Source organism: Aulostomus chinensis, chromosome 18 (assembly GCF_037954235.1).
Source record: "Aulostomus chinensis isolate RoL2024-O1b breed Wild chromosome 18, RoL_Achi_v1.0, whole genome shotgun sequence".
In the NCBI taxonomy this organism is placed as follows: Eukaryota; Metazoa; Chordata; class Actinopteri; order Syngnathiformes; family Aulostomidae; genus Aulostomus; species Aulostomus chinensis.
The window spans coordinates 9,431,875-9,451,021 of record NC_141337.1 but is presented as its reverse complement, the minus strand read 5'-3'; the positions used below and the strand labels follow the sequence as shown (position 1 = coordinate 9,451,021).

General features: G+C 43.4%; 4 protein-coding genes across 8 annotated transcripts; 2 read left to right on the top strand and 2 right to left on the bottom strand.

Moving 5' to 3' along the window:
- Nucleotides 1-2: 2 nt before the first annotated feature.
- LOC147245047 (tripartite motif-containing protein 16-like) lies at nucleotides 3-5,793 on the bottom strand. 3 transcript variants are annotated; one of them, XM_086185104.1, is made up of 6 exons: nucleotides 4,636-5,793; nucleotides 4,257-4,352; nucleotides 3,926-4,159; nucleotides 3,172-3,352; nucleotides 2,961-3,029; nucleotides 3-2,875 (listed from the first exon to the last, which is right to left on the bottom strand). In XM_086185104.1, the coding sequence occupies exons 1-6, from the start codon at nucleotides 5,032-5,034 to the stop codon at nucleotides 2,337-2,339; spliced, it is 1,518 nt and encodes a 505-aa protein (XP_086041230.1). In that variant the 5' UTR covers nucleotides 5,035-5,793; the 3' UTR covers nucleotides 3-2,336. The 3 variants fall into 3 exon arrangements, with proteins under 3 accessions (XP_086041230.1, XP_086041232.1, XP_086041231.1); XM_086185106.1 differs by having other exon boundaries at nucleotides 2,961-3,083; nucleotides 3,178-3,352; XM_086185105.1 differs by having other exon boundaries at nucleotides 3,178-3,352; nucleotides 4,636-5,792.
- Nucleotides 285-2,152, top strand: amn (amnion associated transmembrane protein). Its single transcript, XM_086185107.1, has one exon. It carries the CDS (start codon nucleotides 578-580, stop codon nucleotides 2,012-2,014), a length of 1,437 nt encoding a protein of 478 aa, XP_086041233.1. The 5' UTR covers nucleotides 285-577; the 3' UTR covers nucleotides 2,015-2,152.
- Nucleotides 5,794-6,759: 966 nt separating the features above from the next.
- On the bottom strand, nucleotides 6,760-13,541 carry ush1ga (Usher syndrome 1Ga (autosomal recessive)). Of its 3 annotated transcripts, none has more exons than XM_086185109.1 (4): nucleotides 13,175-13,541; nucleotides 9,271-9,724; nucleotides 8,359-9,159; nucleotides 6,760-7,672 (listed from the first exon to the last, which is right to left on the bottom strand). In XM_086185109.1, the coding sequence occupies exons 1-3, from the start codon at nucleotides 13,336-13,338 to the stop codon at nucleotides 8,359-8,361; spliced, it is 1,419 nt and encodes a 472-aa protein (XP_086041235.1). In that variant the 5' UTR covers nucleotides 13,339-13,541; the 3' UTR covers nucleotides 6,760-7,672. The 3 variants fall into 3 exon arrangements, with proteins under 3 accessions (XP_086041235.1, XP_086041234.1, XP_086041236.1); XM_086185108.1 differs by having other exon boundaries at nucleotides 6,761-7,672; nucleotides 8,363-9,159; XM_086185110.1 differs by lacking the exon at nucleotides 13,175-13,541 and adding an exon at nucleotides 10,468-10,726 and having other exon boundaries at nucleotides 6,761-7,672; nucleotides 8,363-9,159.
- A 1,917-nt stretch (nucleotides 13,542-15,458) lies between these two features.
- LOC147245045 (proton channel OTOP2-like) lies at nucleotides 15,459-19,054 on the top strand. Its single transcript, XM_086184694.1, has 6 exons — nucleotides 15,459-16,358; nucleotides 16,486-16,622; nucleotides 16,716-16,774; nucleotides 17,357-17,508; nucleotides 17,595-18,442; nucleotides 18,523-19,054. Exons 1-6 carry the CDS (start codon nucleotides 15,926-15,928, stop codon nucleotides 18,691-18,693), a joined length of 1,800 nt encoding a protein of 599 aa, XP_086040820.1. The 5' UTR covers nucleotides 15,459-15,925; the 3' UTR covers nucleotides 18,694-19,054.
- The last annotated feature ends 93 nt before the right edge of the window (nucleotides 19,055-19,147 follow it).

Genomic DNA, 19,147 nt, shown 5'->3' with positions numbered 1-19,147 from the left:
AGTTAAATGTCAGGACTTGTTAAATAGGTCAGTACAGAACTGTTATTTAAAAATTAGCCTATCAAATGGACCTGAAATAGAAACAAAACCAAGTGTTATTATTATGTATGGTTTAAAGCTCTGGCGCCACATGCAGTTGTTATAAATTTATTTCATACTAAACTATATCTTATTTTGTATTAATTATAAGTGGCAAGGTTGAAAGACAATGTAGATGCGTTTTTTTTTAATATTTCAACAATTATTCATGCCATTCCTGATTTATTTAACACTTGACAAAAAAATTTAAACACATAATTGACAGATATTTTGAATTTAAAAATGTATGACCATGCGAGCTTGAATTTCAATGTAAAATGCTTTATTATGCGGTCAAACCACATGGGGAAAACTGCTAAACTCATAAAAAAAATATAAAGTTTTCCAAATATGCACGACAGAAAAAAAAAATCAAGTGGATCTGTTACAGCAGACAAAGTCAATCTTTTACAGATCACCTGCTTGAGAGGGTTGGTGTGGTTCAGAGCTCATCGGCTTTCCTTGTGTTAGTCACAAGGTTAGAAACAAAGGTCACCTAATGTTCTGGCACAAACACGCCGAGATGCTGAAGACATCAGACACGCTCCTTCTCTTCTGTCTTGTCGGGGCAGGCAATGCGCTGTACAAACAGTGGATTCCTGACACCAACTATGAGAATAAGACCAACTGGGACAAAGGAACCATCCCGTGTGGTAATGACATAGTTCACTTCACGGCTCAGGGAGAAGTGTCCGTGTTTGTGGAGACCATGCATGCTGTGCAGGAAATGAGGTTACCGGTTGATGGGGAGTTCATCCTGAATTCCGGAGCTGGGTTTTACGTTTTAGCAGGAAAGGACCCAGGTTGTGGAGCAGGTGTTAAAACAAAGTTCAAAGATTCAGAGTCTCTGCAGTGGTTTAATCCACTTCTGTGGCAGGCGGCTGTGACTGTGGATGACCTACAGCGTGGGAACTTTCTCTTCTCTGTCCATGAGGAGAGTGTCCCTTGCCGGTATGACGATGTGGTCTTTAAAGCCAGCTCCTCCTTCAGAGTGGACACCAGCTCCAGTCAGCCTAGCATCCCTGTCAAATCTGTGTCTGTGCTGGGGAAGATGTTTGAGAGTATATCAGAGTTCACCCTGTACCTCCACTCGCGCTCAGGCCAACTGCAGTTTCACGGATCTTCTGATGTCACTGTCGGGAACTCCGGTTGTGAGGATCCTTCTGGCTGTGACTGTGGCAACTCAATAAACCATCAGCGGATCTGTGCCAGCGTAACATGCCCCTCCCTGAGCTGTAAGAAGCCTCTTCTCCCTTCGGCACATTGCTGCGAGGTGTGTGGGGCCATCATCACAATCCGCTATGGCCCCGGTTTCAACCTGCAGACCTACAGACAAAGAATTCAGCACCTTTTCCTCATTCTGCCACAGTACAAATCCCTTCAACTGGGTCTATCCAAAGTCTTCAAGCCGCAGCGATTATTGGGGATCGTCCCCTTTTCTTCCTCGGCTGAGATCCAGGTAGTAATCCTGGATGAAGAGAAAGGAACACAATCAGAGGCTCTGGCAAGGGACATCGTGAAGGATGCTCGTTCTCACGGGTCCAGTCTGGGAATTGCTGGAGCTGAATTTCAAGCTTCCTCTGGTGGCGGCAGTGGAAGCAGTGCTGGGACGGTGGTTGGAGCTGTGTTTGGAGTGCTAATTCTGGTTGCGGTTATTGCTGTTGTGGTTGTTCTGATTCGTAAGGGGGTTGTCCGGATGCCTTCAATGCCTTCACTTCCATCTCTGAGCAACCTGAACGGACACAGTGATATCGGGGAGCTCGGCGGTTCTCTGGATCATGGCTTTGATAATCCAATGTTTGACAAGCCCAACATGCTGCCTGATGTTCCTGGTCTGTATGGAACTGGAACTACTAATTCTATCGCCCTGACTAGGACAGGTGTGCACTTTGTAAATCCAGTTTATGATGAGAAAGAAACAGACTTTAGTTCCTAAAGTTAAATGCACACAACTTTATGATTTCTATTTGACATTTGACATGACCTGAATACAACATAATTACTCTTGTAACTTTATAATTACTCAAATATGTCACTAAAGCTGTTATGACTTTGTGAGACAAATAAAGGAATTACTGGCAGGCACCTGTGTACCTTTTCCTCATTCTTATCTCACTGAAAAACAATAATGTTCATTTAACACTGTGACCACAAGATGGCAGTGAATTTAACCCTCTATCCTCTACCTCCCTTCTGATGACAGTTTTAAAACATTCTAATACCAAAAGATTTTCAATGAATGGGAAGGGGGTGGGCCATCATTTTGTATTTAACAGAGAAACCACATTGTCCTTCTTTGACAGCCAAGCAGCAACATACAAAGGTTCAACAAAATCCCCCTTGAAGTTGTGGAGTAGCTTCATAGGCCCAGTAACATCGTAGAAAGACACAGAACCACGCTGGAAGTCCAGATACAAGCCGATCCTTGTGATGTGAGAGACTTCCAAAGGCATTTCCTCACCCGCGTGCCAGGCGGAAAAACCTCGACTGTTCCTTCCCACGCACCACGAGAAGTCATTCCCGGTGATGCAGCTTGTGCTTACATCTCCCTTACGATCAATACTCTTGTATGTGACTCCTACGTGTGCACCTTCACCACTCAGCTCTGCCTCAATATAGTGTCTCCCGAGGTAGAGGCTCTCCGAGGTCATCGCCTGGCGCCAGTATTCAAAGCGATCAGGGTGGTCGGGGTAGCTGTGCTGCCAGGGGCTGGTGTTAGTCAGCTTTTTGTTGTCGTCTGTTACTCGTAGGAAATGATGAATGGTGTCTGGCTCGAAGGTCAGACTCCTTACTGCATCTACAGTGAAGAGAAAAAAACAGTTGGTGTGTAAATATGATGAATGAAGGGAACGTAATGTGTTGCATGTGTATGAAAAGTTTACATTTCAAAAAGTCCTCTGGAGTCTCAGGATCAGGCAGCGATGAAACATCTGGCATCTGGGATTTAGTACCTAGATTAACATTGAAGAGAGGATATTCATCTGTACTTTGGTCATTTACAGTATCTGACGTGCTGATAAACCGAGATAAACCGTGTTTAAAAGTAGACAAAGGAATACAACAATATGCGTAATATGAAATATGAGGACATACACACACCAACATTGGAAATCCTGCTCAGTTTGTCCCTATAAGAGGAGAGAATCAAGTCACACAGCTCCCGCGTAGCATCTGCTACAACTTGGACGTAAGATTTTAGATGGTCCATACGGTTCATGTGCACACTGGGTAAACAACACACGTTTGCAACACCGTCCCTCCACTCTGAGTACTCCTAGTAAACCAAAAACAGAAAGCTACAAGTCAGGATTGTGTCTTTGGGTTAATTTTGTCGACAAAAACTAGACTAAAAAACATACTTGCTGACTTCCCTCTTTCAGATTTGGTCAACCACAGAAGTGGGTCAGTGTCGTTTGACTGAACTTTTGGCTCTAAAAACACCCTGTCAAGCCAAAACAAAAGATCTGGCAAACACAATGTTAGCGGTGTCAAAATAAAGGATGCTAACAAATTGAGGTCAATTTTCACCCATTAAAATTTTTTTTTTTTTGTAATTCCTTGACGATAAGACTAGAATGAATTAATTTTTCAAGAACTCAATTAAATAAAACAGAAGAATGACAAATAAGGTGAAAAAACAAAGTGATATCTGGTCTGATATGATATATTTCTGGCATTCTTTGTGAGATTACTGGAAAGCTGAAATACCTTTTCTGTATACACTGTCAATACACCAGCATCCAAAATAAACTCTCTCATAGAACACCCTGTACTAAACCCAGACCACAGGAGATTAACATCATCTGGGCCATGTAATATCTCTTATCATTTACAGATTTTTTTCTACCTGCAGGAAGTCGACATCTGACTTGCTCCTGGACAACTTGTTCATTTGAGCCAAAGCCTTTGCCAGCTCCCTTCTCCTCTGCTCCAGATGTGCCTGGATGCCGTTCGCTTGCCTGAGGGCCCGTCTCTGGTCCCCATCCAGCACCTCCATGACCCGTTTCCGGGCCTCGCCCACAGCCGTCTGCAGCCTGGTGAACTGCTCTTCTACGTTAGCATAAACATCCTGGACTGATGACTGACGGTCAAGGAGGAAAAGTACGCAATCAGAATTTAAGACTGCAGTGCTTCCAATTAACCTACAGGAAATGGAATATGGCAGATATATACAGTACCTTAATTAAGTAATTGTTGCGCTGCAGTTTTTCAATTGCGTTTTCAACTGCTGCGGCGCTCCGACTGATCTCCTGTTGCTTTTTCTGGAGGTCATTCTATAAAAAAAATCAACACAAACACCAGTGGAACAGATGCCACATGAGGATTTGAAGTAAAACCATGTGGTGGCAACAAATACTAACCACATTCCTCATGTTTCTTATTTCCCTTCTCAGTTGGGGTAAGTAATTGAAACAGTATCCAACTAATGAATTCAGCTGCATTTTAACGGAACATTATGAACAATAATTAAGTTAATTACATAAAATGCTCTGTGCTGAATAAACTCTGTGTGTGTGTGTGTGTGTGTGTGTGTGTGTGTTTGTGTAGTGTTGAGACCTCAATGTGAGCGCGTGCCTCCCCCACAGACGCAGTATTGTGACCTTCATGCTTCTGGGTTTCACAGTCCAGGCACATGCAGCAGTTGTCCATCATACAGAAGCGCTCAAGAGGAAGATGATGAGCCTCACAAGTCCTGCAGTCGATGTCCTGGAGGGGGTCCACCAGCCGATGGTTTTGAAATTTAGCATTCTCCAGATGAGGTCTGAGATGAGCCCCGCAGTAGGAAACCAGACAGGTCAGACAGGATTTTAGGGCCTTGCTGGGTTTATCTATGCAGGAATCACACAGCACGTCCTCTGGGAGCAGGGTGTCCATAGTCGTCTGGCTGGTGGGATCCCTCAGTTCTCCCTGGTGTTGACTCACCTTCTCGTCATCGCTACTGCTGATAGCCGCCATGTCTGTTCAACCACCTTTCACTTGAACTCACTCGAGCTTTGTGTACCGTCGCACAATCTCGCTCTGCAGTTCTAGCTGAATATTTCCTCCCTTCACTGAATCAAAAGACCCTCATGGGTACGTGAAGGAAGACCTGAAAACCACACCTAAATTATTCTGTGCTCCGTAAAGCTGCTCATTTTTCACTCCTCCCCTGTTTTAATCCTTTCTTTACCCTGTATTCAACCTCAACAAGCTTAAGACACAGAAATCCCACGGATAAGAGGAGGAAATGACCAGCGTGTAAAGATCTCGCCGCTGAGGAGAGTGAACATCCGCCTTCACAATTTGTTTGGGCTAATTTCAACAGGAGTGGATAAGGAAATGATTCAGTCTGGGTTTGGTTTGCGATAAGGCTGAATTGATGCAAACCGGGTGCGTGTGGTTCATGTATACAGCTGAAGCGTATACCTTTTTTTTTCCTCCTCCGTCCATTCCTGCTGTGAAGGATCCTTGAGTGTGAGATAGTGTTTCCTTTTGATAACAATGTTACGTCAGAAGCATTGAGATCCGAGACAGCTGCAACTTCCTGGTGTTATGTTATATAAGCAACATTGCATTCCGTGCGTGCGTGTGTGTATGTGTATGTGCAGCATTTCGGGATTATGACTGAGGCAAAACATGACCAAGTATTTTCTTCTGTCTGCTGGTCCTTGTAAACAGGCACAGACTCAGACAGGATATTCATTGACCTGTGAAAATGGCACAACGCAGTATGACTAAAACTAAAGTGCATATTACAGTTACATCATGTGTAAGTAAGAATTCCATTAAATTACATGCTTCGTACACTGATCAATGAGGATCTATTTGCTCTGGTTGAAGCTGAGATCACCTGGCCATATTCTTCAAGAAAAATTCCACCATCCAAATAAATTCTTTACAAAACTTGATACAAGGGTGGCACGGTGCTGCAGTGGTTCACACTGTCACCTCACAGCAAGAAGGTTCCACGTTCAAGCCCTGGTTCCAGCACGGGATCTTTCTGTGTGAGTCTGCATGTTCTCCCTGTTCCTGTGTGGGTTCTCTCTGGTACTACAGCTTCCTCCCACAGTCCAAAGACATCAAGAGGGGACGAGGCTGATTGATACTCTAAATTGACCGTAGGTGTGGCTGTGAGTGTGAATGGTTGTCTGTCTCTATGTGTTGGCCCTGCGATGGACTGGTGACCTGTCCAGGGTGAACCCCGCTTCTCACCTGAAGGCTGCTGGGATAGGCTCCAGCCCCCCCATGACCCTTAACAGGATAAGTGGAAGAAAATGGATGGATGGATGGAAAACTGTATACAAATGTCTTACATTTAACAATTTAGCCCAGTTAACCTAATATTGCTGTGTGACAAACAAATGCCTGAAAAGGGGCCGTTCTTATGCACGTAGTACTTTAAGATTTGTATTTTTTCTGTTAAAAGGCAGTTTTTCCTCACTCGTATTGAGGGATTCAAGAGACAAGGTGGACACCACACAGATGAAAAAAGCCTCTCAAGGCAAATTGTGCTTTTTGGCTACATATGAATTAAAATGTATTTGATCCAAACTGCATATTTTTATACTTCTTATCTTTTAGCAATTGAACCGAAGTATCCATTATTTTAGCTCGCTTCACTGAACCTTCCCCGAAATTACTTGGAGCGTCCCTGGGGAGGCTGCCTCTTACTTTGAAAACCTCTAATGTGTATACAGCCGTACGACAACTTGATTCCCTTTATCTTAATTTTGCATGCTGTTACATTTAAGTCAAATATCAGTCAGCAGATGAAATGAAAGTATGGCCCAGTATGGAAACATCTGGTTTAAATCATTTATTGGAGTATTTAAGTCATGAGACTATTCAACACTGGCATCTGGTCAAGTTTAGATGAAAATATAAAAACTACTGAAGATACAAACAGTTGGAAAATCTCTTACTATTAATTGTACCAAGTTTTATAATCCTAGTGCGTTGACTTTACAGACAGTAAAAAAATAACCACAAATAATGCTGTGTGTTATAGAATCATCTACATGTGTTGTAAAGGTTTACAGTACAGCAGTAAATCAGAACTAATCCTGACAAATAATTGGCAGAGAGCCTCACTGGGACTGACGTGGCTTTGCTGTGTGTAAACATATACAGACGTGGATGTGAGAAGTGGAATTTATTACTCGGTAAAAACTGCTGAAGCGTTGTTATCAAAAACATTGAGACGTCAAACGTAGTCGGACGCTTTTAAGCAACTGCACAGGCACGTGTGTGGTAGGATCGACCCCACAGGGGCTAACATGTTCAGGGGGTGCAGACCCCACAATCGGCTCTCTGTTGGTGGCTACATGGCATGTGATGACGCTGCAACGCTGCACTCCGATAACTGACATTCAGTTTGTTCACCCATGCAGTGAAGGGGACTCCTGCGGTATTTCTCTACAAGCCAGACCCACATACGGATATTTTTGAACAAGCTCACAGCTCATCTGGTGTCCTTCCTATTTTGTTACCAGCCTGAGCGGTAAATCATTTAGTCTTCGCTCGAGCAAAGTGACATTCTCCCCTCGAAGCTCCACTGACCTTTAAGGCGGGATTATCCCACAGCAGGACGAGCAGCATTGACAACATGAATTACCTGCAGAAAAGGAGGCGGACAAGATGGTGTATCATGTTTGTGGAAATTACTTTTTGTGAAACATTCACTCAGTGGATAAACTCCAGTTACCAGAAGGAAAAATTGTACTAAAATCCGTAAAAAAAATAAAGATATTTGCATTTTTTCTATGTTTTGTCGCTACGTCATGCAAAGCACAACTACAGACACTTAATATAATGTTTTAAGAGCTAACAATTTATTTTAAAGAGTGTTTGAGAATGATCATTCTGAAGATTCAGCACAAGTGTAGCAGACCTCCGCTACACAGCAGCGGCTATATGACAAGCAGTGTTTGGACTGGAAATTGGAGTCGCCTGACCTAAATCCAGCAGAAGACAGCCACAATAAAGGTCTGCTTAAGACTCCTGAGGTCATTATTTTAGTTTTGCTATTAATCTCAGCATGGAACAATGATTTTTAGGCACATGTCCCCATTTCATGTTGTCCACACACATGGGGAATAGGATTATTTCCCATTTTTAACTGATATCAGTACCAGTGTTGGCAGCTTGTATGTTTTTGGGACTTAACAATTCCAAAAATGCAAATTCTTGCAACCTTTTCTGTTTCCAAAGAAAGCTGACAGTTTCATTTCAACTGCGGCAGTCACTGGTAAATTCTTCTTTGCTACAATCAAATTCTGGATATCTTTATTCTGTACGTACTCACAGCTCAGTGTCCTCGATGCAGTCTGGGTCCTCTATGGCGTCCAGACGGCTCTTACATGCATCCAAGATCTTTTTCCTGGGACCTAAGGGGATGTGGATACTTTTGAGGTCGTGGTCCGAGCACAGCAACAGTGCTTCCATGTCAATCTTCTCCCTCTTGAAGATGGAGAAAAACTCGCTCATGCTCTGTGTGGCTAAGAAGACCTCCAGAGGGCTCGTCTCAGGCTCGTCGTCATCGTCCAGCCCTAATTCAACTTCTTCCCAAGGCAGCTCTTCAAAGTTCCTCTCCTGCAAGCTGCGAGCACTGCCGATGCTGTCCTCATCTAGACTGGGGTACTGCTGCAGCCGACTGCGTAAACGCACATTATTGCCTGACCGGTCCCCGCTGACCTCATCTTGACCACCAATGTCAAACATTCCCCCGCTCACATAGTTCCTTCTAAAAACCATGGTGCCCAGCCCGGGCCGGTTGAAGAGAGAATCATGTCCAGAGTCTGTGCTGATCTCAGAATAATCCACATTAGGCCCGTGGAGGTCCGGCTCACTCATGGCACGTGAAATAGCATCGTCATTGTCTCTCTGGAACATGTCACGGATGTTGCGGCGGCCATATTCCTTGGGATTGACGTAGGTCCCCTGCTTGACAAACATGACATCATTGCCCAGCTGAAGTCCAGAAAGGGAGCGGACACTCTTCCTTCCCTCGTCATAGATTTTAAAGGTTCCCTCTCCTTGTTTTCTCTTCTCCAGCTTCTTCTGGATCTTTGTCTTCCCGCGGTTTGTGGCATGAAGAGTAGCCTGACAGGACAGCAGCAACAGATTCACGAGGAATTATTAATCCAATCAGCTCTGTTAGTCAGATTTAATCATGCAAATAACAAAGAAAACACACATTGAGCAACTCCTGACCTGAGAATATGGCACACTGACAGTGGCTGCATTGAAGCTGGGCAGCTTGTGGCTGAGAGAGCTGCTGGTGTAGCTGGAAAAGCTCATGACGTCTGACACGGACGGCTCAGAAGCTTCCTTGTGAAACTTCTTTTCCATGCGCTTGTGGTGCTTCTTCTGCATCTTCACACACTCTTTGATTCGCCGCTCAGCCTCACGAAACGCCCGGTCCTTCAGCTTGTTGACCAGCTTAGGGTTGAGGCCTGTTTGCTTGGCGGCGATAGAGTCCAGGTAGCGGACGCAATCCATGTGGTTCTTGGTGGCGGCCATGTCCAATGGCGTGTGGTAGTCGTTGTCCAGACACCATATGTTGGCACCGAAAGACACCAGGAAGAAAAGGCAGTTGAGGTGACCGTTGGCTGCAGCCAGGTGGAGTGGCGTGTTCCCCCATATGTCACACTTGTCTGGGTTCCCTCTGTGAGATATTTTGAGTAAAAAAAAACCAAACCTTTACATTTAGTAAAAGCAGAAGTTGTTTATACGACTCACAAGCAAGTGTGTGCCATCTGTCATAATGGACACTCACTTAATTTACATTTAATGTTGTTCGTTTGCAATTAAAGGCGCTTTTATTCCAAGTATCCTGCACAGCGATTGTATTATTACATGCGATGATGAAGAAGATTTCAGCAGCAACGACCCATGACCTTAGCGTGACTCTATGTTTGCTGCACTGTTGCTGTCGGCCTGTAATATGACCACAGGCTTGCCAACCACCTGTATTCAGTTTCAGGGTGGCTGAATAAGTTACAGCTGACTCAAAAAAGCACACGCGTGGAACAGACGGTGATGTCATGCTGAATTCCTCAAGTCAAAACATAAAACGCGTAGATGCATGATGTGAAAAACTCAGAAACATCTGGGATTAGACTACACACAAGACAGACGCAAAAACAGTTGTGTGTTGTATTTTAAATCTTTGTATCAACTGAGTAAAATCGTCATCTTGAAATTCTATAAAATATGCTGACTAGTAACTTAAACTGGCAAATAAATACAGCGGAGTGGTAGTACACTATTTTCCGCTGAAGTGTAGCGGGATGGAAGTAGCGTTGAACGGAAATCCTCAATTTAAGTATTTCATGTTGGTCAGAATTCTACAGTCCACGAAAAATGATAAATAAACTCACTTGCCATGCTTAGGGTTTGAATACTCACAGCTCTTTCTTTTTGGTTTTGTTTAACATTACTTGTTGTTGTTCAATCTCGGATTCTGCAAAGCCTCATACAGATGAGACAGCCAATAATGTTACTAAATGGAGTCTGAGGTAAAAATATACATTCCCACTAAACCACTTGTCTGTGGTCGCCACAGCTACACGACAAACGCATTTTCTGTATCAATTACTAGCATTTTTTTGCTAGGTGGTACCCCCCCCCCCAAAAAAAATTGACATGTGACTCATCTTCATCCTCCCAGGAAGCCGTGTACAATGTGCTGAATATTTGATGGAATGGCCATGAGGCAACTGCTGAAGCGTAGATGTATTATTGATGGGGAGTGTTGTAAGGTTTTCACAGAGAAATGCGGCGTCAGAGCCGGCGAGGGCAGCGATTAGCCAAGTCTCACTCTGATTTCAACCCCCGGGGGGTGTTTTTGTCTGATTGGGGTTAAAACAGTCAAAAGTTTTAACATTGCTTGAGTCGGAATGCTTATAGTGGCTGCCATCAACGTGCATGATGTACTGCCTGTGGCAAGCAGCCCAGAAAAACCACAGTAAAACAATGATCAAACAAAGTGATTATACCGTTGACCTCACCGTGAAACAGCAGAAGGAACATAAAACGCTATAAATTAATGTCCAAAGATAAACTGTAATTAGATGATCAGTTTTTACACCGAGGTGGCATATTTATTACTTTCTTAACCCAGATTATACAATATGCTTGTTGTAAGTAGGGAACATCTAATATGATAGCTTTATGGGTCATAATTTATGTCCGTCCCTGTAAAATGCTAACCACAACGAGCCATGTCTTCCTCTTTATGACATTACGGGCTGTTTGCATCTTCACTTCCTATGACAGCTTATGTTACTGCAGGGCGCACAATGCAATATACTTGCCAAATATAGCCGGGCATGGCATCTTTCCCATGAAATTGCGAAGCAGCAATAAACTTGTCTTCATTACAAACCCAAGGTCTCACGAGTTGGGTGCCTCTGTGAAATACTGCTCGATATTTATGTGCAATTTCATGTCAGTCAAAGGAACGCTATCAATATTGGAGTAAGTCCTTGGTAACTAATACATCAAGGCAACTGTTTGCACTTATTCCATGGGAAAAAAGTGAATTTAGGATCGTTACGTAACCTGCCAAAATAGACATAAACATCACTCTGGTATTCTACATCTAAGCAACCCTTTGTGAATTTCAAAAAAAAAGTGCAATGATTTTTGATGTCTCATTTTTACAGTGAGTCTCTTAGAGACATTACGCCATTAATTCATAAAGGGGCCCATTTTCCTCTCTGGCAGCCGAACCAGGTCAGCCGTAAAAAGCTGTTGTGTGTTTCCTCGCCCCAACGGTGCCTCAGCACCAAATGTGCACTGCACTGAAACGAGGCGAACGTGAACGCCTTGATCAAGTCTCTGCTCCACGTTAAAAACTGGTGATTATTGAATGCTAAGCTAATGTGCTACTGCGAGGAGGAAATGCACCTTTTTACATGACAGTCCATGAGGCGGTAATGACTTGTAGTTCATGTGCAGTGTGATCTTACGGGTCACCATCCAAGTTGGAGTAATTATACAGTAACTCCAGTCCGCAAGAATGGAGGGCAGAAGAGCATTTAAAGAAATGTTCTGGCTGCGCAGTAACAAAATCCCAGTGTGACCGTTCGAGCCACCGCTGACCGCAGGAGATGAGCTCTGATGTGATCGCCTCACCTTGAACTGTCATGTCAACTCATGGGGGGCCTTCAATTTCACATGAAAATGATCTACTATCTCTGTGTCATCAAAGTATATCACATTGGCGCTTTGACAGGATGATGGCAGTGGAGAAAAAGTCAATTTAAAATGTCATGCCGTCATGAAGTCCACGCCCATTAAGGAGGTGCGGAGTCGACACGGAAATAACGTCTCAAAGACGCTTTGTTCTGTCAATGCCCGTTCACTTAAAATCGCTGCCCATCTGTGACGATCATTTTAGGTAACGCTCCAATGTGAAGTTCCCATTGGGTTTTGGTCGGCGCTAACTTGTGGTTTGGCCTGCATAAACGCTGTTATCCCTCCAGCGCTTCAGTCACCAAACATTGAACTCACTCATATCTTAAGGAGAAAAATAAATAGGCCAATAAATAGGCCCCAATCACGTCACTCTCGGATTTGGTTTCCTGGAATGTTTAACAGAATGTCACCCATGTTCACCTGAACTGTTCACACCTGCACTTGTCCTGCTTTGATGAGTCAAAACGGCCCATTGAACCCTGCACCTAAAATGTGGACAGGCCTGTTGAGAAGACACCCTCCTCACCTCCCATGACAGACGGACTTTATCCTAAGTCCAGTCTAACAAGGCCATTTTTCACAACAAAGTCACTGTTGCAAAAAAGCCGAAGCCTGTCATGTCATGCCTCCCCTTCTCCTCTAGCCAGTAGCAAAGCCTGCAGATAGCTCTCCTCTCATGTAGCTGGCTAGCAAAAACAGAAAAATGCTGCACTTTTTCTCAGACTTTTAAAGGCCACATTGTTTGTTAAATGGACTTCCTTCTAACTTCTCGCTTTAGTGAGCCGGGCAACTCAAACATGTCAGAGATTATTAGCCTTCTGACAATTAAAGACGTGAAATTTTTTTTTTAAATGATCATTTTGAAAAAAAAGAAAAAAAAGAAAAAGAAAAGTCCGTCCATTTTGGGACCCACCCCCTCGCCACGATCAGCCGCAGAGCCTCCAGGTTGCCGTGGTAAGCCGCCCATAAGGTCGGAGTCATGCCATCCTCATCCGGTGCGTTGAGATCCTTCCGTGTCGCCTCCTTCAGCAGGTCCAGGTAGCCGTCCCGGGCCGCTTTGTGGTACCTGTCATTCATGGTGTAGAATGAATCCACCCTTCCCGTCTCCGTGTAACACCAACATTATTATCATCAGCTTCTCGCGGCGCGCTGGTGGGAGCAGCGACCCTCCGGAGCCGCGTCGTCCCGGTCAATAGAGGCTAAAGAGGCAGAGCGTTCCCCCGGGTATCCAGGGACGCCTGGGTAACAGTGCTCCCGGTGGCCGATGCGGTCCAAAACTGAGCGGGAGGGGGGAGAAAGCACCGAAATAGTCCCTGAATAAATAAGGCAGTACAGAGTACAGTTAACTTTGAGCTGTTGGTGCTGTTACATTCAACTTTTGATGGCTGGATGATTTGTTTTTTTTTTTAGATACTTACTAGATACTTGCATTGAGTCATTTTTTGTTCGTTAAAATGCCAGTTGATTGACTCCACATAACAGGAAACCTTCCAAGTCATCAGACGTTTTAACTCTTATTTATTCCATCTCCTTTATCAAATAACCTGGACTGAAGGGGAATAAACATATTCATCACTGCTGTTTACATCTTTAGATTGTGTTACATTTCTGAATTGTATGTAATTGTGTTATTTATCAGAATATAGCGCCAACTGTTGAGGTATAAATTTGACATTGTTGTTGTCGAGTGCGTCAGAGAGAAACACTGGTGCGGCTAGGTGGTAGGAGGAGGAGAGCGTGCACCTGCAGACGGCTCCTGCCTGAAACAGCTTGTATTTATCAATGATATATTTACTCTTCTGAGCAATGTCCCAGGCAGAGGCTGTTCCAGGGGGCCCCTGACATTTTGCTTGGACCCTCTAAGCCCCCCTGGGGAAAAAATGCAGATGTGAACGATACAACAAATGTGTGGCTTCATATTTGGATCCCTCAGCCGTCCTGCCACAAGTACTGATACTGAAATAAATGAAGTTAATGAAATACTAATCATGGTACTTTATGTTGTTTTTTTGTGCAGTTTTACTGCAAACGGGACTGAAAACACTGTTGAGGCAACTTTCAGTAAAACATAGACGCGTTGACAGGCTGCTGTGAGTGACACGTCCAGTAAAGATATTCGGGTTATCAGAGCTCATGAATATTGATGCTGATTGGCATCATTGAATATTTAAATTAAGCTGTGAAAACATCCCTTTAACCTTCCTCAAGCCTTTCAAAGCCATTCACAAAACACAGATAAGGATTAAGCCAACCCTTCACCGAATAAGCATGTTTGTTCTACATATCTGACTTTTGAGGAAGCTAAAAATAAGTTTCTCCTAATGTGACTGAGGCATGAGGAAGAATCTGAGTCATTATGACATTGTAATGCCATTGTTCTCAAAGTAAACTTTCCATCATTGGTAAGTAATGAGAGCAGACAAGGATGGACTTCATGAAATGTTGCATAAAATAAAGGAACCTCAGCCCCATCCTTTGGTAAAAGGTTATGAAATCGCACTGACAGAAAGTTATCCTCAGTTGGACAAGTCGTTCAGTATCTCAAACCACTCATCTCGGCTATCCAAAGGAAACCTTAGATAGTGTTATTTATGCATCACACCTGCAGGCACTTTACAAAGAACAGTCACCTTTTCATTGAGCCGTGAGTGGTGTGAAAGAACTGTAAGTATTCCCCTTCAAGTCAAATAGATGCGCAAGCGAGCTCTATTTGGAGAATTTAAATTGTGAGGCGTAGCTCCTGAGTGGTCGGCAGAAAAAAATGTTGTTTAAGTCGAACAGCGGGACAGCTCGTAAAGCCTCTATAGTGTAAATGTCACAAGGCAACAGAGAAGCTCTCCCTCATCGGCAGTTTTTTTTTTTTTTCTTAGTTTGTGCCCTCTATTCAAAATTTTATGACATGCTTCAATCATGTATTGCACACGTTCAAAAAGTTGCTGTTTCTGTGAAAAAGGAACCGGTTCTTGTATTTTGGAATTCACAAGAAAAGGCTTTTCATGGAAACATCTTTTGAACTTTACATGAATATTTTGTCCAAAACATGCTGTGTTTGGTAATAATATGGTGTTGTTCATAACAGAATTATTGACATTTATGACTTGTTGCTGTCAACCACGATGTATTTGAGTGGATATAAAAAGCTGCCACAGCTCAGGTGGCTTCTCAGACTTCATCAGGTAAGATTACAGGTACGCTACAACTTTTTTTTTTTTCAAAGTAGGTTGAAAAAAAAAAAGAGCTTAATTTTGATCGATGAGTGGGTTGTTGTTGTTGTTTTTTTTTTTTTTTTTAAATAACTCCTATTATTCTTGATTATTTATAAGCTGGAGAGGGAAGGTGTTGATGTTCTGTCCCTAATTAACGGTTGTAATTTATCTAACCATTATTTTGGAGGAGAACTCTCACTGAACACTGCCAATCTGCTGAGAGAACCTGAGCCATGGGGACAAGAAATGAAATCCTTATTTGCTGATTCGAGCTGCTCTTCTGTGTAGTGTGTGACTGGCTGATTATTATGCAGATTTTGTAGATACAGAAAAGGTTTCACCAGGGCGGGATCTTGCTTTACTGGAAGGCGACGAGTAGGTGTAGCTGTTAAACCTGTAATGTCTCTAGAGCAGATACAGCAAATTACTCATCTGTGTAGGTCTTACAGGAAGGAATCATGTGTTTGAACTCTGCCTACCCCTGCAAATGTGTGACCGATGGAAACCAATGTGAACCGTGTAGGATGACAGCCAAAGAAAGGGAATCAGAAGAGGACCACCTGTCCAACACCATCAATGCGGCAGGGCAAGCGGGGAACACATGTGAACCTGAGCTGAACATCCCACCCTGCGTGGTGAAGGAGCGCGGCAGACACTGGGGATGGATGCTCTCTGGGATCATCTGTGTCAACGTTTTGATTCTGGGCTGCGCTTTGGTCAGTGGTAGCGCGTACAACAATGTTAACATCAGCAGCGCTGATCTGCAGGTGTTCCTCATCATCCTCGTCCTCCTCACATCCATCTGGATGGTTTATTATATCATATACACGTCGAGGAAAGAAAACGCCGTGGTTTACAAGGACGCACACGCCGGACCCGTGTGGCTCAGAGGTGAGAGAATGTTTGAGAGAATGTGTTTCTGAATGAGAGATTTCTGACGTTTTCTGATTTGAGTCTCTCTCTCTCTCTCTCTCTCTTTCTCTCTCTCTCTCTCTCTCTCTCTCTCTCTCTCTCTCAGGGGGGCTCATGTTATTTGGACTTCTCACTATTATCATGGACATTTTTAAAATAGCCAGTTATGTCGGCTACCTCCACTGTGATTCTGCCGTTAAGGTTGCTTTCCCTGTGATTCAACTTGTTTTTGTGCTTACTCAGGTAATAAAACTTTTTTAGAAAATGCCTGCAAGCATTAACATCATCAAAACAAAACTGTACTGACTTGCTAACAATTGTAAATTGAATTTGCAGACATATTTCATGTGTAACCACGCTATGGACTGTGTGCAGCTACAAAAGAACATCACACGGTAGGTGGTTAACGGATTTCTTTTCACTGTCCTTGCAAACATGCTAACCCCGAGGGCACCTGCCTTGTATCATGAATATGAATCCTTAATTGTTCTCTGGCAACATTCAGAAAATAAAGCCGAGCAGGAAAAGCATGTCTTACATAAGTGTTCACGGGCTGTGACTACGAACGGATTGATCGACCGGAATAAAAAAATACAAATCCACAACTATTTTAATAATCGATTAATTGTTTCAATTTTTTTAATCGAGCAAAACTGCGGCAGTTTAAGCCTCTTAGATACAAGGATTCGCTGCTTTATTTTCGGGTGTCATTTTTGACACAAAATGGCGGTAATGGTGGTTTTCTCAATATTTTATCGACTAAACCATTCATTGTGAAAATAACCGACAAATTCGTCAGTGATAAAAATAGTTGTCAGTCAGCTTAAAAGCTTCTCTGTAATATAACAACTTTGATGAAGAAAGCACATCCACTCATCAAATGCTGGTTTAAAATGGAGCTAAAAAAAATACTAAAAATGGGACGAGAGATTCATTATCGTATACTATTTAACCATTGCTGCCTCTTGCTTGCTTAGCTGTGGCTTGATGCTCACCCTCTCCACCAACCTAGTGTTGTGGATGGCTGCCGTCACTGAGGAGTCCCTTCACCAAACAATACTACCAGATTCTGACGACCATTCGAGTAATCACTCCAAGCTCACTGGGCGGGACTTTTACATCAGCAAAGGTAATAGAAGTAAAGCGTTCGAGTCAGACGGGAAGTATTACAGTATCAACGCATCTAACTTCCTGTACTCTTGTCATGTCTTACAGCAAGTTACGGAGAAGATAAGTGCAAATGCAGCCACACTTCCTGTAGCCTCTTCAAAGAGGCCTACTACTACCTGTACCCCTTCAATATCGAGTACAGCCTCTTCGCCTCTGCCATGGCCTACGTCATGTGGAAGAATGTTGGCCGGCAGACGGAAGAACACGGCCACCACACGGCCAAATTCAACATCAAGGAAGCCTGTCTTGGTCCTGTGGCGGGTATTCTCTTGGTGCTCGCAGGTCTGGCGACCTTCATCGTGTACGAGATGGAAATGAAAAAGAGCCATTATGACGACTACAAGAGAGACAAAGCAATAATGATGCACTTCGTGGTAAACATAGTGATTGTAACCCTGATGTCTGTGTCCACTGTGATTGGTTTGGCCATCTACAAGCTGGACCACCGGGAACATAACGCAGACAAGAACCCCACACGCAGCCTGGATGTGGGGCTGCTGGTGGGAGCCTCACTGGGACAATTCATTATAAGCTATTTCACTATTGTAGCTATGGTGGCAACTAAAGCCAAGGGCTACCTGAACAGGCTCAACCTGACCTGGGCGATCTTAATGTTGATCCAGCTGGGCCTGCAGAACATTTTCTTAATCGAAGGCCTTCATCGGGAGCCTTTCCATGAGGCGCACACCGTAAATGTTGTTGCTAATCCCTACGTGCTGCAGCCGAGCAAAGAGCTCAGCACCCTCGAAGGATCGGAGATGGACATCAAGCCCAGCCCAGCATTCACAACAGACAATCAGAGTACTGACCCGGTTGAACCCAGACACAAACTGTCATGGAAGAGGCGGGTGTTGAAGGAAGTCTGTATGTTTCTGCTGCTGGCCAACATCATAGTAAGTACCGCTCTTCATCACTTTCACAAATTAACAGCATTAAAAGTGGCTAAATACTAAAGCACATATTTCCTTTGCAGCTGTGGATCATGCCTGCATTCGGCGCCCGTCCCCAGTTTGACCATAGCACCGAAACGGAATTCTACAAATTCAACATGTGGGCTGCAGTTGTGAACGTCGGCCTACCTTTTGGCATCTTTTACCGAATGCATTCCGTGGCCAGTCTCTTTGAAGTGTTTTTACACTCATAAATGTGAAGGAAAATAAAATGTGTGTCTTCATTGCCAGTTTTGATACGATGAAGTGGTGGGCAGAATTTTGTGTTGTTGTGTTTTGTTACTAGCTGTGAAGTGTTGACTGACAATATTACTGACATGTTTTTCATTAGGTAATAAGACTGTTTATTTTGTACCACGTAAATGTGTTTTATATGTCTTAAGAATAACAATTATTCATCATGAAGCTAATCTTTTACTTCAATCTCTATGTGTGCACAAAATAAAGATAAGCAATGTGAAAGAGAAAGATTACTGTGTTCCGTATCATCACTTAGGTGAATATCGGAAATAAATAAACTGTAATGAATTTGGCTGTCATTTTGTTAACCTGATATACCTCAATAAACAGCAGGTAAAGCTCAATGACATTTTACTCACTGGCTGGCTAGCATTTCATTTTAGTTGGCTAACAAGGAAAATTTTAAGA

Bases quoted from the DNA above. Each gene is read 5' to 3' on its own strand.
- amn (XM_086185107.1), top strand. From the start codon at position 578: ATGTTCTGGCACAAACACGCCGAGATGCTGAAGACATCAGACACGCTC.
- LOC147245047 (XM_086185106.1), bottom strand. From the start codon at position 5,034: ATGGCGGCTATCAGCAGTAGCGATGACGAGAAGGTGAGTCAACACCAG. The intron at 4,160-4,256 runs GTACTGTATATA...CTTGACCGTCAG, and splicing joins GCAACAATTACTTAATTAAG to TCATCAGTCCAGGATGTTTA. The intron at 3,353-3,925 runs GTAGAAAAAAAT...TTGGTTTACTAG, and splicing joins CAGATGTCGACTTCCTGCAG to GAGTACTCAGAGTGGAGGGA.
- ush1ga (XM_086185109.1), bottom strand. From the start codon at position 13,338: ATGAATGACAGGTACCACAAAGCGGCCCGGGACGGCTACCTGGACCTG. The intron at 9,725-13,174 runs GTGGGTCCCAAA...AATATCTCACAG, and splicing joins CGGCTGATCGTGGCGAGGGG to AGGGAACCCAGACAAGTGTG. The intron at 9,160-9,270 runs GTCAGGAGTTGC...CTGTCCTGTCAG, and splicing joins TCAGTGTGCCATATTCTCAG to GCTACTCTTCATGCCACAAA.
- LOC147245045 (XM_086184694.1), top strand. From the start codon at position 15,926: ATGTGTTTGAACTCTGCCTACCCCTGCAAATGTGTGACCGATGGAAAC. The intron at 17,509-17,594 runs GTAATAGAAGTA...CATGTCTTACAG, and splicing joins GGACTTTTACATCAGCAAAG to CAAGTTACGGAGAAGATAAG. The intron at 18,443-18,522 runs GTAAGTACCGCT...TTTCCTTTGCAG, and splicing joins TGCTGCTGGCCAACATCATA to CTGTGGATCATGCCTGCATT.